Source organism: Sinocyclocheilus grahami, unplaced genomic scaffold (assembly GCF_001515645.1).
Source record: "Sinocyclocheilus grahami isolate Dianchi unplaced genomic scaffold, SAMN03320097.WGS_v1.1 scaffold661.1, whole genome shotgun sequence".
Classification (NCBI taxonomy): Eukaryota; Metazoa; Chordata; class Actinopteri; order Cypriniformes; family Cyprinidae; genus Sinocyclocheilus; species Sinocyclocheilus grahami.
In genome coordinates, this window is record NW_015505840.1 from 621606 (window position 1) to 638955 (window position 17350).

The 17350-nt window shown below is 39.2% G+C and overlaps 1 protein-coding gene across 1 annotated transcript in view; it reads right to left on the reverse strand.

The window, feature by feature from the left end:
- Positions 1 to 1120: 1120 nt before the first annotated feature.
- The window catches only part of LOC107558814 (uncharacterized), an 85221-nt gene continuing 68991 nt past the window's right edge, over positions 1121 to 17350 (reverse strand). Inside the window, exons 14-19 of the mRNA XM_016242501.1 lie at positions 9415 to 9588; positions 8546 to 8719; positions 6692 to 6865; positions 2699 to 2872; positions 1544 to 1717; positions 1121 to 1441 (exon numbers count right to left, since the gene is read on the reverse strand). Coding sequence (XP_016097987.1) covers positions 1429 to 1441; positions 1544 to 1717; positions 2699 to 2872; positions 6692 to 6865; positions 8546 to 8719; positions 9415 to 9588 — 883 coding nt within the window. The 3' untranslated portion in view covers positions 1121 to 1428. The remainder of the gene's footprint in view (positions 1442 to 1543; positions 1718 to 2698; positions 2873 to 6691; positions 6866 to 8545; positions 8720 to 9414; positions 9589 to 17350) is intronic.

Sequence of the window (17350 nt, forward strand, 5' to 3'; positions counted from 1 at the left end):
GGTGTTCATTGCCAAAGATTTGCAGCCATTTTCAGTGATTGGAGATATGGGCTTTTGCCACCTTATGAAAGCACTCAATCTGTGTTCCACCACATCTATACTAAAATATATATTACGAGATACTGTGCCTCTCATTGTCTGCATAATGTACAGGACAAGGACAGGTTTTTAAGTACGGTCTACGGTCTCATACATTTTTCAGCACTGAGGTAATTCTTGACCTCTATGAAAAGACATGCAACAGTATAATAGACAAATTGGCTAAACCACAGAAGTTCCCCCATGTAGCAAAAGTTCCACAGTGGCACCTCTGTGTTCCAGGAACCTCTGTTACAAGTGAGAGAATTTTCTCTGGAGAGAATGTTGACAGGCTTATCTTATTACAGAAAATCCTCAAAATACAGGAACAGATAGGCTAGCTGACCTGAGTGATATTGCACTTTACATTTTTAATGAAGGCTACTGTACAGGAAAGTTTAATTGAGATGGTTAATTTATGTTTACTAAAGTAGAAGTATGTTTAATTAAAATGGTCAATTTATATTTAAATGTTTATATTAATTTGTTCCCCAGTTTGTATATGGGCTCCCAGCAGCTGTGAGATGCCAGGGTTAAGAAGCACTTTTTGTTCTGGAAGTGTTCATTTATATACTGTATATATATATATATATATATAAATGGACAGCACCTGCGTTAAATATATGAGTGTCACAGCAAAGGGTCTGAATACTTAGGACCATGTGATATTTCAGTTTTTCTTTTTTAATAAATCTGCAAAAATGTCAACAATTCTGTGTTTTTCTGTCAATATGGGGTGCTGTGTGTACATTAATCAGGAAAAAAAATTAACTTTATGCAATTAGCAAATTAGCAAATGGCTGCAATATAACAAAGAGTGAAAAATGTAAGGGGGTCTGAATACTTTCCGTACCCACTGTATATATATATATATATATATATATATATATATATAAAAATGTATTTATTTTAAATTATACAATACACTAGGAATGTGTACAAGTGGATTTATTAATTAATTATTATTATTATTTGCTTTTAAGTGAATTAAAGAAAAAGAAAAAATATCTCCTCAACCTCTGTTGCCAAAGCATAGAATAACAAAAAATGTGCCAAGCCATCAGAACCGAACAAAACTGAAAACCGTGGTTAAAAAAACCGAGGTATGTATCGAACAGTGGGCTAACTGTGTAGCTGCATCCCTAGTGAACACACATCTTACAGAACGATTGCATGTTTGTCAGCAATTTTAAACAAGCTCTTTCTGAATCAATAGCCCCATTAGCTGGGATTTTCCGTTGTCGAGTCATGGTGCATTTTCTACTGAAGTCTTCGCATCAGTTACATTCAAATGGGCAAAATTAAACAATGTACAGTGTAGAGACTAAACTGAAGATGAACTGAAGACTCTTATGTTACAGTCCTTTTTGATGAAAATATAGACATACAACTATATAAATGTTCAGCTATATGAGTTTAAAATGAAATATGAAATGAGTATTTATTTGAAATTATCATTACTTACAGCAGTGACTCTAGTTTATAATGTGGAGAATCCAATAGAGCAGTAAGCAGTTCACGTCCTGATTCTCGTATTTTTTTCACATTCAGCTCCAGTACTCTCAGGTGTGAGGGGTTTGATCGCAGAGCTGAAGCCAGAGCAGTACAACCTTTTTTTGAGACATCACAATGTCTCAACCTGTAGAAAACAATGACACACTGTTTTTGGGAATAGAGATGTGCAGTACTGCTGCTGCTTCTAGTTAGCTTTGGAAGAAATAGTCAGCTAGTCAGTTAATATTGCATCCAGTTAAATGTTTTGATAACTAAACTAATTAATCTACATAGTTACTTTGTATGGAAAGTAGAATGTTAGTTACTGAAGCATTAAAAAGTGCCGTTCTCTCACAGCCTTGTCTGTGAGTGTGCTTTTTCTCACTCACGCACGCACACACGCACGCGCACAAGTACGGAGCCCCAGACCTAACATACAGGGAAAAAATATTCATATCGTGGCCACGAATTAACAATTCATTCCTACGATTTACTGTACTAATTCGTACTCTCATTTAAAGTAAATTGTGAGCACATTTGACAAATTTTTACCAAATTTGAGTGAAATCTTGGGTAAGTGTGAAATGCTATATACATATAAACTTGAGTTCCTTACCTTAATGAATACAAACTGTGAAAAATTGAATATGAGGACAGAAGAAGACTGAAAAACATGATATATTTCTGAAGCCTATGAACACACGGTGTGACCAGTAAAATTTGCTAATAAATGCTTAAATAGCCAGACCATAAAACAGAAAGCTGACATATAGTTTAATCCATGTTTATGGGCTCATATATCCCTCATTCTGCAAGAATCCAAGTATTTCCATATTCACAAAATAACATTTTGGCAGGAGACATTAATTACTTACACTGGTGTAGTTCAAAAAGCTGTATGACATTTTCTGAACGCAAAAGGAGAATTTAGGAGATACACACTTCTGAGGTAGTTTTTTTTTTAAACATTAATGTTCTAGTGTGTTTGCTTTTTGGCTTTGAATACAAACTTTGTTTCTACAGCTATTTTGTTAGTCAGCTCACAACTCTTTCTCTTCTACATTACTTCCTTAAATCTTAAAAAAAGAGATAGAGAAATTGAGTACCAGACTTGTGTGATTCTCACCTGAGTATCTCCAGTTTACAGTCAGGATTCTCGAGTCCAGATGAGAGATGCATCACACCAGAATCTTCTAGTTCATTGTCAGACAGATCCAGTTCTCTCAGGTTCGAGGGGTTTGATCTCAGAACTGAAGCCAGAGCAGCACAACCTTCATCTGTGAATCTACAATCAACCAACCTGTAGAGAACAATGACACACTCTTCACTTACTTATATCAGAACGCACAGATCAGATTGTTCCTAGGCACATAAAATAGTGTCAATACATACACATCATGGTGTGTGACATACAATGTTTGCATTTGTAGGCCTATTTAACTTTTGTACCAATCTGCACCAATTACACAAATGACATATTTTGGATTTGGAACAGTGAATTTGGCAGAAAAATGAAGAGTTTGAGGCTACGGCTGGGCGATAAAACAATAATGATAATTATCGAGATATAATTTTCCTTGCTAAAACAATAACAAGAGTTCGATAAATGTTCAATATAATGTTTATGCACCAGAAGTGGAACAAAACCGCGCTACTCATTTGAACCATGCCACATGGACCATTTATCTGCTCGGCTCAAAATAGGCCTTTATCAAACACGTTCGAAAAGCGGAAGTATCAAATAGTGGAGTAAAAAACTTCCACAGCAGCCTGAAGCAATGGCTGTGCCCATAGCACGGGATTTTTTTGATTTATGTAAAATTCAGCACAGATACGTCTTCTAAAGACACCAAACAGTTTACAATCATTAATTGAGTCTTGTTAAACCAAGGAAGATTGTTTCATGATATTCCGACTTAAAGGGGAGCAATATATGGGGGAGCATACACAATGTGTATGCGGAATACTTCAGAGTCAAATGGTCTAATTTTTCATGCACTTACTTTATGATGCAATCCTCAGTAATTATATCGAATTAAAGTTGTTCAAATAAAAGAATATTTCCAGCCCATAGGCGATTATTCAAAAATAACTAATGTCCTCCATGATTGAGTGCAATGATTGAATAGCATTATACTGTAAACAAAAATAGGAGGTTAATGCAATAATAAAATAAATAATATTAAAAATCAATTTAAATCACTCCGATTATTACTCTGAGAGTAACTTGAGCAGCGTGCTGCTATTCATTAATCTCATGACTGGCAACAGTGACAGCGGTAACAATCATGTCGATCATATGTTACACATTAAAATTAAGGATGACATATATGGTAGGGCATCAGTACAAATAAACATAAATATTGTTATAAATATTGACGTTTATTATGAAGTCCCTCTAAATTAGTTTAATTTTCTTCACAAAACTGGCATCTGTCCATTGACAATAATGCAAGTGGAAATTCCTTTACACTACTAATCAGAGTCCGATGTGATGACATGCGAACTGTGATAAAGGCCTATTCAAAAATTACTGTATTTGCAGTATTGTAAGGGATAGGTTTAGGGTTGGGGTAGGTGTACGTTAATAAAACACAATCTAAAAGTTGGCAAATTCAATTTATTGTTCGTTTTCGGCCGCACCTGTATTTATTCTAGCCACAACCTATTCAAACGGCAGCACAGTGCAAGCTTACGAGAGCAGATGTGTTTACTCGCTGATGAGTCTCGGTCACACTACACTAAACAGCTCTGTGAGATCCAGTGTGAAGAACACAAATGGTTTAAAGCCCGATGAAACAGCGCTGACAAACAGGAGAAACACTGCGCAACGATACAGTCAGAAGGCTTTTCAATTTACAAATTTACTGTAGTAACACTAACTGCACTATGGTATTGTGGCCCACATTTCTGCTACAATACCACGGTGCAGTTAGTGTTACTACAGTTACTCAGTACTACTGAGATAAGGGAACGAGCGTTGCGCTGCTTGACGCTAATGGGGAAACTCCTGTTTACTCTGTTACTTCGTTAGCTTACTTTCCTTAGCTGTTAGCTTCATTGTCCTGTACCAAAGTCTGAACCAGGCCCCTGAAACGAGGAGGCTTGTGAGTGAACTGGAGCGAGTAACCTCATTCTATGACTTTTAGAATCCAGCTTGACACACCAGGAATGGCTTTCCAAGCCAAAAGCCGGATGGTAAGCGGTTCCATTCTTACTAATGGCAGTTCGCCATGCGGGGACGTGGAACTAGCATTCGTGATTGCAAGGAGAGGAGAAATGCTCTTTTGAGTATGTGGGTCCACTATCACAGCGGTAGTTTGCTGGGGCACATGCTGATCTTGCAGGATGTGCCCGGCTAAAAACCTCCACCACTCAGAAGTATTCGAAGAGGTGGGGAATGATCACAAGTATTCTTCGAGGGAGTTCTGGCCTTGGCGAAAACTGACCCTCTCCTGTTCCTCTCAAAGTATTTCACAGTGGGAGCATCCTGCCCCTGTGTGCGCAGCTTCAGGGTGGGCATGGCCCAGATGCATTCATATCTGACGCTGTCAGTGATAATAATCCTCTTAAAAGATCAAACCGCTCGTTGCAGACGAGGGGTGCTAATCCTCACATGTATACACGCAAAGTGCTGCAGGAAGAGTGAAGCACGCGGGACCTGTACCAGCGTGCAATCACTCAAGCCTGGTAGCTCGACCCGTGAGTTTGCCGGGAGAGCGGGAGGGGCGGGGTCGTCTTCATTGAAGAAGGCGAAACGAGAGTGAAGCAGAGCAAGACACAAGCTCTCGTAGTGAGAGCGATCTATCTCAGTGAGCCCAGCCTCAGCACGGGCGTGGCCCAGGCAAGCGATGCGCTCGAATCTGAAGCTGTCAGCGATATGGAATCATTGGTGGCAGCTTTTTCCTCTGATCCGCCTAAAAAGATCAAACCGCTCTATGCAAACGAGGGAAGCTGATCTTCACATGTAAAACACACTTGCAGATCAAGGTGCCTTCTCGCCCCTGCTGGCGGGCTCAAGCACCATTGGCTTGTGCAGCTACACCAGTGATGGACAAGCTTGGCCCTTCCAGGCCACTTTCTTGCAGAGATTTGATAAATCATAAAACTCACCTGCCTGTAGCCTTCTAGTAGTCTTGAAGACAATGATTAACTGGTTCAGGTGTGTTTGATTAGGGTTGGAGCTAAACTCTGCAGGAAAGTGGCCTGGAAGGGCCAAGTTTGCCCACCCCTGAGCGACACAAACGTTAACAAATCAGGCTTCAATAACAGAGTAGACAGGGGTTTCTCCATTAGCGTCAAGCAACGCAATGGGATTTCCTGTTCGATAGGGAACTCATATGTATCAGTATATTAGATCCGTGCATTTGGTCTTAAAGGGACAGCAGGCTAATAAACCTGGTGCTGTCTGTGTCATTATTGTTAATCAAACAACAGAGAAAATCTGTTGCTGCTATTGACTGCTAGTCACTTTTGTAACTTTAATAGGAATAAATCTATATTTACACAGTGAAGACTGCAGTGTTTTTGTACATAACATACAATTTAAGTAGTGTTTCTTATTTCTAGTGCTTGAAGTTTTTCATGTAGGTCTATTTCATTTGTCTTTGTTCAATTGCTAGTAATTACTTTCTTTGTTAGCAGTCTTGTCACTGACTGTTTTACTGTCTTAGTAAGTTTGAGAGTTTATTTATTAGATTTTTTTATTAGTTTTTTCATATTGAAATTGATCATTATGAAATTTCAATGGTATCAAAACTTTTGATATCATGAAAACATTACTTAAAGCAAAAATAACTATATCGTGATATATATCATTACCATGAAATAAAATTACTCAAATCATGATTTAAGTATTTAGTAATATCGCCCACCCCTTGCTGACAGGCATGAAGGTACATGTGGTGTGAAGTTACACGCTCCCCAATGCGATCAGCTTACACTGTATGCAACGTCGAGAGACCCTCTTGAAAGGGAACGCTCACACAGTGACCTAAGCTCGTATCCGGGCAGCTCCTGGTGCTTTCTGATCCCAACTCTCCTTTCTCATCTACGCTGCTTTCTTAAATATTAAAAAAAAGAGAATTTGTCTGAGTACCAGACCATGTGTGATTCTCACCTAAGTATCTCCAATTTACAGTCAGGATTTAAGAGTCCAGAAGAGAGTAACCCCACACCAGAATCCTTTAGTTCATTGTCAGACAGATCCAGCTCTCTCAGGTGTGAGGTGTTTAATTTCAGAGCTGAAGCCAGAGCAGCACAACCTTCATCTGTGATTCCACAATTATACAACCTGTAGAGAGCAATGACACAGTTTTCACTCTTTTAGATCAGAACACACAGATCAGATCAACAAAAACTTCAAGTTACGATGAAATGGACGTAGCGATAGATCTTTTTTTCCATATTGTGATGTACATCTGAGAATGAAAATAATAAATGTTGGGTGGGCACTTGGTTTATCCATCAGCTGTTGACTGTATTTTGAGATGTGGGGGCAGATGAATGTGAGCTTGCAGGAGTGGGGTTTAAGCATACTAATGATTGGAGAAGTCCAGCATACGTCACCAAAGAGAAGTGGTATTTTCACCAGAATGTAGTATTAATATTGTTAATTGCATTTGAGATTCAATAATATCTTTTAGGGATGTCGACGATTAATCAACAGTCGATTAAATCAATTAAAGCTATTGATGGTCGATTAAGCAATTTAATTTTGGGTTACGTGCGGCTCATGCGCAAAACACGTGCAAGCGGCTGTGAGTGACGGTGACGGGGCTGGATCTTTACATCTTGGATACCCCAAGGGCATCCAAGATGTAGGTGACTTTATTCCTTCAGTAGAACACAAATTAAGATTTTTAATTTCAAACCGTTGCAGTCTGTCAATCATATAATGGAAGTGGATGGGAATCGCAGCTTTGAGAGTCAAAAAAACATACACAAACAAAACCAAATTAAGCCCTGCGGCTCGTGACGATACATTGATGTGTAAAGACACAAAATCGATCTGTCCTGAGCGCGTCCTCAACAGCCGTCGCCTGACGCGTCGTCTTCTCCATTGACACCCCTAATTGAGACTGTAGATAGAGTGTCAATGGTCCACTTGAGAGATAGGTGGCGGTAAGTCTGCGATCTGCCGTAAAGCAAGAAGAAGAAGAAGAACGCGCTCAGGACGCGCTAAGGACAGTTCGGACATTGCAGTGAAAATCATTGGTAAAAAACAATATAAATACTGTTCAGTTTCTTGCACAGACCGATCGTTTTGTGTCTTTACACATCATTGTATCGTCACGAGCCACAGGGTTTCATTTCGTTTTGTTTGTGTATGTTTTTTTGACTCTAATGGCCTTATAAAGGACAGTTAAAAAACGATATAAATACTGTTCAGTTTCTTGCACAGACCGATCGTTTTGTGTCTTTACACATCATTGTATCGTCACGAGCCACAGGGTTTCATTTCGTTTTGTTTGTGTATGTTTTTTTGACTCTCAAAGCCGTGATTCCCATTCACCTCCATTATATGACTGACAGACTGCAACGGTTTGAGTTAAAAATCTTCGTTTGTGTTCTACTGAAGAAACAAAGTCACCTACATCTTGGATGCCCTGGGGGTAAGCAGATAAACATCAAATTTTCATTTTTGGGTGAACTATCCCTTTAATCTGACTAGGAAACATGTGGGCCAAGTAGACTGGATTTTTACAAGGCTGAATTTTAGTCCCAGTCCAGCCCTGCATGTGCCATACATTAAAGTTTGAAGGTTTTCCCTAGTCACTGCCATAATATAAACAAGCACAAACAGGACATTCTTTTTTCCTTTTGTGTTCTCAAAAGATAGCCTCATGAGATTTATGCAGTGCTTTCTGATCTCATCCCCCTTTCTCTTCTACATTACTTCCTTAAATCTAAAAAAAAAAAAAAAAGAGAGAGAGAGAACTTGTCTGAGTACCAGACCATGTGTGATTCTCACCTGAGTATCTCCAGTTTACAGTGAGGATTCTCAAATCCGGAAGAGAGATGCATCACACCAGAATCTTCTAGTATATTTTCAGACAGATCCAGTTCTCTCAGATGTGAGGGGTTTGATCTCAGAGCTGAAGTCAGAGCACCACAACCTTCATCTGCGAGACCACAACCACTCAACCTGTAGAAAACAATGACACACTCTTTACTCTCTCAGATCAGAACACAGATCAGATCATTCCCAGGCATGTAACAACATAATATCAATATATACACATCACAGTGTGACATGCTGTGTTTGCATTTGTATTTGTTAAACGTTTGTACCAATCTGCACCAATTACACTAATGACATATTTTGGATTCAGAACAGTGAATTGATGATGAATTTGCAGCACTAACTTTTCATTTTTAATCACATATTTTGTTGATTATCCCACATTATCTGCTTCTGTTTCACTATAAGAGAATTTGTCAGCCTCATGGCCAGCGTTCTGGCACACAGCGACCCGAGTTCATATCCCAGAAGGACCTGGGGCTTTCTGATCCCAACCACTCATTCTCTTCTACATTACTACAAAAATATATATATGAGCTTCTACTATATACTGAGCAAAGGGTCTGAATACTTAGGACCATGTGATATTTCAGTTTTTCTTTTTTAATACATCTGCAAAAATGTCAACAATTCTGTGTTTTTCTGTCAATATGGGGTGCTGTGTGTACATTAATGAGGAAAAAAATTAACTTAAATGATTTTAGCAAATGGCTGCAATATAACAAAGAGTGAAAAATTTAAGGGGGTCTGAATACTTTCCGTACCCACTGTATCTTTAAAAAAAAAAAAGAGAATTTGTCTGAGCGTGTGATTCTCACCTGAGTATCTCTAATTTACAGTCAGGATTCTCGAGTCCAGAAGAGAGACTCATCACACCAGAATCTCCTAGTTTATTGCCAGACAGATCCAGTTCTCTCAGGTGTGAGGAGTTTGATCTCAGAGCTGAAGCCAGAGCAGCACAACCTTCATCTGTGACACCACAATCACTCAACCTGTAGAGAACAATAATCACTCTTCACTCTCTTAGATCAGAACACACAGATTAGATCAACAAAAACTACAAGTAATCGTGATTAAATGGAAGTAGTGAGAGATCTCTTTATTTTTATATATAGAAGGTCCAGTTACAACATTCTGATTAAACATTACTTAGTGAAAAAAAAATGTAATTTCTCATGCATACATCAGTATGTATGTGTTTTTAATCACACTGTGGATTGGTTGGCTCAGGATCATATTTACATTTTCATCTGTGATGCAAACTTTGATTAGCATGAGGAAAAATGTATGAATATTGTGCTTTTAGTTAGTCAGTTAGACTGTACTCTCAAAAGTACCTCCTAAGGTACTAATATGCATAAGGTACAAAGAAATATGATTTGCAGAGGTGCAACGAGTACCTGAAACCCATACTTTAGTAAAAGAACAGATACTTTACAGTGAAAATTACTCCATTACACATTACAAGTCACCAATTCCAAAACAACTTGAGTAAAAGTCTTAGAGTATCTGATTTTACCAGTACTAAAGTATTTTACTTGTACTAAATATAGGCTCAAAGAAGCACTAGTCAAAGAGACATGCCAGTGAAAAACTGTAACGTTGTGGAGAAGGGAAAACAGGCAGAGGCTAGGATCTATGTGAAGGTATTTAATGGAAAAACTAGAATGAACAATAAGCTAAAAACCAAAGAGAACAAAGAACAGAATGATGGGCAAACAGACAACCATTACATTCAACAACTCACAAGGAACTAAATAAACAGTAGGGCAATATATACACAGGGTAACAAGATAACAAGAAACACCTGGGGAGACTAATCAGGGACAACCAACGGACTATAAACTGACTACAAACACCACAGAAGACAGGAAGTGACATAAAAGTCCAAAACAAGGCAAAGAGTACATGTAACAAAAACAAGAAAGAATTGATTTGTGAGGAGAGCAATCATGTTTATTTTCTAAAACCAAAATAAAACACCTACATTTTGTGCACCTAAAATATTTTTTTTAATTTTTTTATTCTCTTCAGAATAGAAAAATAGGATAGATAAAATAATGTTCAGGATAGATAAAATAATGTTAAGTAAAATTAAAAAGTTTCGGCCTCATTGTCGGCTGCAGTCATGTCCTCATCTCCCACCTGTGATTCACAACAGCTTGCTATGGAACTCACATTCACGTAAAGTAGCCTTGTTGAAAAGTTTAGGTGAGTAAGGGCAAAAGGGCAAAAAAAAAAGAAAAAGATATAGTGCTTTCGGTGCCCTGTAGTAGGCAAAATCACTTTTTTTGGAGCAGAAATAAACTACTGCAGAAAAAGCTAGGTGCCATGCATAAAGTAATGTGTAACTGCAACACTCATTTCAAATGTAGTGGAGTAAAGAGTACAGATACTCAAATACTGAAGCCTTCTTTGCTTAAACACCATTGCATCGCAACGGCCAATGGTGCTCGAGCGTGCAAAAAGGGGGCTGGAAAGAGCCATATATAAGCGGCGCCGAGTGGCATTTCATCAGAATCTTTTGACTGACTAAGAGAGCTTATGAAGTGTGCGTAAAACGGCATGAACGCAACGTCTCATTCCCTTCTCTGGGAACCGAGGTTACGTCAGCAACCGGAGACATTCCCTTTCGAGAGGGTCTCTCGACGTTGCATACAGCGTAAGCTGATCGCATTGGGGAACGTGTACCTTCACACCATGTTACTGTGAGGGGCACTCAGCATAAGCAGAGACATCAAATAAACACAGTGTGGTACAGCCAGGGGTGTAAATTTGTAAAAATATCATTACAAACTACTCTGTGTATTGTAATTAATATAATAACATACACTTAAAATATTTGTGTTAGTAGTAAAAAAACTAAGTGTTTTAAGTTTAGAAAGTTTTGAGTCCCCCCTTCCCTTGCCTCACAGTGGTTTGGTCCACTGCCTGCTTAACCCCCTTTACCTCACAGACCAGTGTTGCCAAGTCCATGGTTTTCCCACGGAATTGGGCTACTTTAACACTGTTTCCACGGGTTGTTTTTCATGTCCGTGGGTTTAAGCGACGTATGTTTATCTACGACAAAAACGCAAACAGCGTCACTGCCAAAGCTGAGAGGAGAACGATCACATGAGCTCTACCATCTTCTTTCCTATTGGCTGTCGCTCTTCATTTGCATAAAGTTGAAGGATTCTCAACTTTGTCGCATTGCTGAGCACACCCATCTGGTCGCCAAAGGTCACTGTCGCTCGTGTCGCCGGAAATCGCCAGCTCTCTATTGAAATAAATGGGATCGTATCACTTTGTTGTTGCGTGTCGCTTGTAGTGTGAACAGGGCTTAACACGGCGATAAGCCTGTGTGTGAACCAGTGGTGGCTGGTGCTAAAAATTTTGAGAAGGGTATAACTGCAGCCCGGAGATCTCCAAATGGGGGCGGGAGCTCCAAAATAGGGCGTGGTTTCCTCCCATTGACAGACAGGCACATGACACGCATGCGCAATTTTTTCCCCCAATCCACTTCAGTGCAAACTCCGCCCCACAGCTGATTCTAAAGTTTGTATTGGTTGTGTCAATTAAAGTGTTGATTTCCTACACTATGCTACAAACAATGCTAACCCCTAAACCTACCCCACACCTGACCCTAACCTTAACCAGTGAAATTGACTGCACTGCGGGATTGGCGCTGAATAGCTGGTAAAGAAAGTTGCAGTTCAGCAGATAAAGAGTTAATAAGATTATGCGATATGAGATCGTTCCGTAACTCCCCAACCGAACCTCACCGGAAAATGGCACCTTTTTAGTTACACCCAGCGTCACTACCCCCTCCTACCCTGCGAATTTCGTGCCCGGGGATGCCCCTGTTGTTTAGAACAAAGCGATAGAGTGAAATCGTTCCCCTGCACTGCGCCGGGACGGCTCGCGGGAGAGCTCGTGCGTGATTCCCGTTTATATCATTAAGTAGAGGTTCAAACGCCAGTCCGAACACCACTGGCCATGAGCTTTGGGCTCTACTCTCACGGAGAATATTTATTTATATAGCCTATTTTATTTTAGATCAACTAGAAACAATGTTTAATTTAGAAAGTTTTATTTTGAAATGTAAGTCAATAACAATTGGCCGAAGCCAGAGCCAATGGTGAAAGTCTTTGTGCGAGGAGACCCCGCCCCATTTTGGAGGTTCTGCCCACTTTTGGAGTTCACGCCCCATTTTGGAGATCTCCGGTCTACACTTATACCAACTTGAAATTTTTGGGAGGGCGCAAACAAACAGAATCACACTGTTAATGCAGGCAGCAGGACTGAATGCAATTGTTAAATAACCATTTAAAAAGTGACATAATAATGTATAATTTTTTTTATATCATTACTGCTAAGCTAAAAAATTTAAGTTGAAAATTCAACTGTAAAGCATGAAATAAGATACCACGAACCAGTAAATTTAAGTTTAATGAGGGTGTATTATCAGTAAAGTAATCATTAAATGTGTAATCATTCAAATAATATATCAGCCATTTATATTAATGTGATTCAGAGATGAAGGCCATAATACTAATGTTGTCCACACGAGAGAGCCACAGGATATCAACTCCTTTAAGATCTCAGTTTAAAGACTGAAAAATAAATTAACTTGTGAAAAAAAATGCATATAAATTAATTATATTTTCATAGTTTAAAACCCAATAGTATGCAAAACTGCAATCTCCTAAATACTTACAGACCATGATTTATTTTTTTTATCTTAATCTGAATGGTATTGACAACATATTTTTCAAGTTGTCAGACATGACGGAATGTATGTCCAATTGAAGAGACACTATATTATTTATATATTTTATATACAACAACAATATTCCCATAAAGACTCATATTTTACTTGAAAAGAGAGATGTCCATTAGATAACTATATCACACAAGCCATGGAGCTTGGATCGCGATGATCGCCTCAAGTTTTAGTTACCATCTGTGTCGTTGTTCACAATGCTTATTTAACTTATTTTTAACATGTTGAAGTAGGCTTCTTCCCTGGTTAAGTTGGAGGGGCGGCGACTTTGAGATTTGTAAATTTGAAGATCTTTTTTATGCCCAAACATACACAACACACTGACTAAAATTCAAAAAGTGAAAACGCATAATAGGACCCCTTTAAGATAGAAGTGGTGACTCAGTGCTCATTACTATCGGAAGCTAGCCGTGCTACTGGGATGAGTAGAGACGTCATGCCCATTCAAAGTGAGGGGGCATTGAACCAAGTGCATTTTGAATGCAGCTTACAAAAGACAAAAAATAGCCAAATAATATTTTTTATATTTGATACAATCACACAGGTATGATTAGATCGTTCAGTGCGGCACAGCATCAGCTGCTAAATTCAAATCTGTTTGCGCTGAGCCAGAAACAGACGCATTTGTGCTGCATTATAACCAATCACACACGATTCTGTTGAGCTTATGAATGCAATGGCCCAGGGGAGTAGCCATCATTTCAGAAGTGAGGGGGACAGAAAGGTTATATATTATATATTTATATATATATATATATATAAAACATTTCTGTAATCTGTATAACAAACCAGTCAACAGTTTTTGATCAGTAAGATTTTTTATGTTTTATGCCCCCAATTGACCCGCTGCCACTGGTGTGAACTGAAATTAGGCTAATATTGTAGATCTACCGATGTGTTGGGTTTTGCTCAATTGATGTTAAGTGGCAGATGTGGGCTTGCTGCGGTTGAATATCTAAATAAGAGATGTCCTCAATCCCAGACAAAACCTAAAATACTATGTGAAGGATGCAAAATAATAAAAAAAATTATAATATGACGGCATGTTGAACCTATGAACCTAACTCATATTTAAACACGTTCTCCATGCTATGTAAATATGCAGTGTACACTTATTTATCCTTACAATTACAATTTTGTCTGTATTATTTGTGTCCCCTTCAAAAATTGCTCTTGAGAAATTTTGTGTTTATTGTTTATTGCCCCGAGTGGGGGTAATTGACAGACAAGGGGGGGGTTCAGCCCCCTCGCACCCCATAGAAATCTAATCACATCATTTCTCCCCACTGACAACCTATCAATGTCAGAATGAAACTCTGTCAAGTAGCCAGATGCTCAGATTCCATATAGGCTGGATGTCAGACTGAGTCGCTTGCTTGAGAGGGTATCTCTCCGCAACGAAATTAGCCATTCAGGTCCAGAGAACCAGGGCTATGTGTGCCCTGTGCCTCGATGTATGTCTGCTCTGTGATTGAGTTGGCAAGGGAGACAAACCGCTCAACAGACAGAAGGTGCTGGTCTGCCCATGTCTAAAGGCTCGTCGCAAGCGTGAGAAGAGGGCTAGAAAAAGAACTGCAATGGCGATTATGAACGCCATGGCTGCCGTGTTGTCCATGTGAACGAGAACATGCTTCTGATGGACCTGTGTGTAGAAACACTTAAAGAGACTGGTGAACTGCTCCGATCACCAGGCAGATCTTTGGGTACTATTTCTTTGTGTCTGTCCAGGCACAGAATGCTGGGCCACCATCGCACAAGGTTGCTGTTGTTGTAAAATGCTGTGCTCCTTCATAGGACCAGCACTTCTAGGCATTTGCGAGTCACCAAGATATGCGTTGAGCACAAGTGTGGGGCCCCTGCAGGAACACGCACTTTCAATTACAGTTAAAGTGGTCACATGTGAAGCAGTCCCAACCTGCCAGATAATGATACAGTGCGAACAGTCTGAGGGAGTGTTCTGAAAACACTGGGGCATTTTGAAGCCTGCACGAAATTAAGCTTTACACCGTTGAGACAGGGCCATCTGTGTCTTTCATATGGAACTTTTTTTTAAAGGGGTCATATGATGCTTTTTAAAGATCATTATTTGGTGTAACAGAATATGCTGACATGCTTTAATGTTCAAAAAACACATTATTTTTCAAATACTGTACATTATTGTAGGTCCTATATGCCCCGCCTCTCTCAAACGTTTCGTTTTCTACAAAGTCCCTCCAGAGCAGACAAGCGCAGTCTGCTCTGATTGGCCAGCTGACCCAGTGCATTGTGATTGGCCGAACACCGCAAGCACTCGTCAGAAATGTAACGCCCCTTACCATAATCGCGAGCTTCATCTTTCAAAATAAATGTAAAGACAGAGCCAGAAAGGGGAACAGAGTCGCGTGACAGACACAGTGATGAAGCTGGTATGTGTTTGCAGTACACAAGCCACTGTTAAGACAGCTGACTCCACTGTGATGTAACCCTGTGTGCACGCGCACACACACACAATGTGCAAAACTCCACATTTGAACAGTCAATAGCAAATACTTAAAATAATAACAAAACAGTAGCTGTTTCAGAAGCGCCAGATTGTCATAAAGTCAGAATTACCTCCTCTCCTAGGTTCACGAAACATGAACGTCTTTGCAACTTCAGGGATCTTATCTATGCACAATCAGCTTGTAACACTCCAAAGAGAAAGGAAAACTTGAAATCGCATCATATGACCCCTTTAACGGGCCTAGTGGAAATCCGCAGCTCTGAGAGGCAGGGCAGGCCTGCTGAAGTTCTGTATGTGCGTGCCCACACTGGCAAAGATATAAAAGTAGTGAAATGCAACACTTAAAAAACTATCAGAAAACAGCTGTCATAGACAATATAATGGCTATTGCAACAACAAGCAGCAGACCCATCGGGTGTACACTATCCAATGACACCTTATAACACTGCAGCCAGTTAGTACGACGGTCGTTTCAACGCAAAACATGGAATTTATCAATATGGACGTGAGCGGTGGCTACGATCAAATCTCACGTCTGGTCTCAGCTCGTGTACGCAAGTTTATATGCGCGAATAGCAGCATAAACAACCGTGAGGATTCAATCGTCGCATCATGTACCTGCAGCGCTTCTGTGAAAGGAGAAAAACAGAAATTAAGTTTATAAAAGAAATAAAATCAATAGGATCACACAAAATATATAATAGGTTATAATATAATTAAAATATTAACAAAAGGGGAAAAAACACTGTGCAACAAGTATAGGCTACGCTCGTTTTTGTGACACTCTTAATGCATTTAATTTATTTTCTTTATATCTTTATTTGATTTAATCCATCTGATCACACAGGCGCCTCACGCACACACAGACAACATTAGTTCTAGCGTTGCCTGACATTTCAGCCATTCATCATCAAACTCAAATGCAGTCAACCAAACATAAAAGTAACACTGTTTATTTTAAAAGATCCGCTGTAAAATCAGAGTGCAGCGCCCAATTTTACACGGATATTAGAACATGACTGAAGTATAAAACCATGTTTAGGCTACAAACAAATGTTACAAATATGGCAAAAATGGAAACATTTGGATTCTTCTGGTATGAGACAGGCTCGAGCCCAATGCCGTTTCAGTTTTGCTTGACATTTGTATGCTGTTTATAATTAATGCCACTATAGCCTAATTTGTTTTATTTTACAGTTTAAAATATAATTTTATAACTACTTATTTTTCATTCTTGTTCTGTTCTGAATACCGTTAAATTTAAAATATTTGTTGTAGAGTGAGGGGAACTAAATAGGCTGTTTATATTTACCAGTATTTTAATATACATATAAATTACATATATTAATGTAGCCTAATTGTTTGCAATTAGGCCTACAAGGTTAACGGGTGTTTTTGGAGTAAGATCAATTTCTCTTTAGCGAGATTACGTCCTCTTTTTGGCCGGGTTTCGTTTCTCCGCGTCGTAAACTCTAGGGCGAGGCTTCTAAACCTGGGTGTTTTTAGG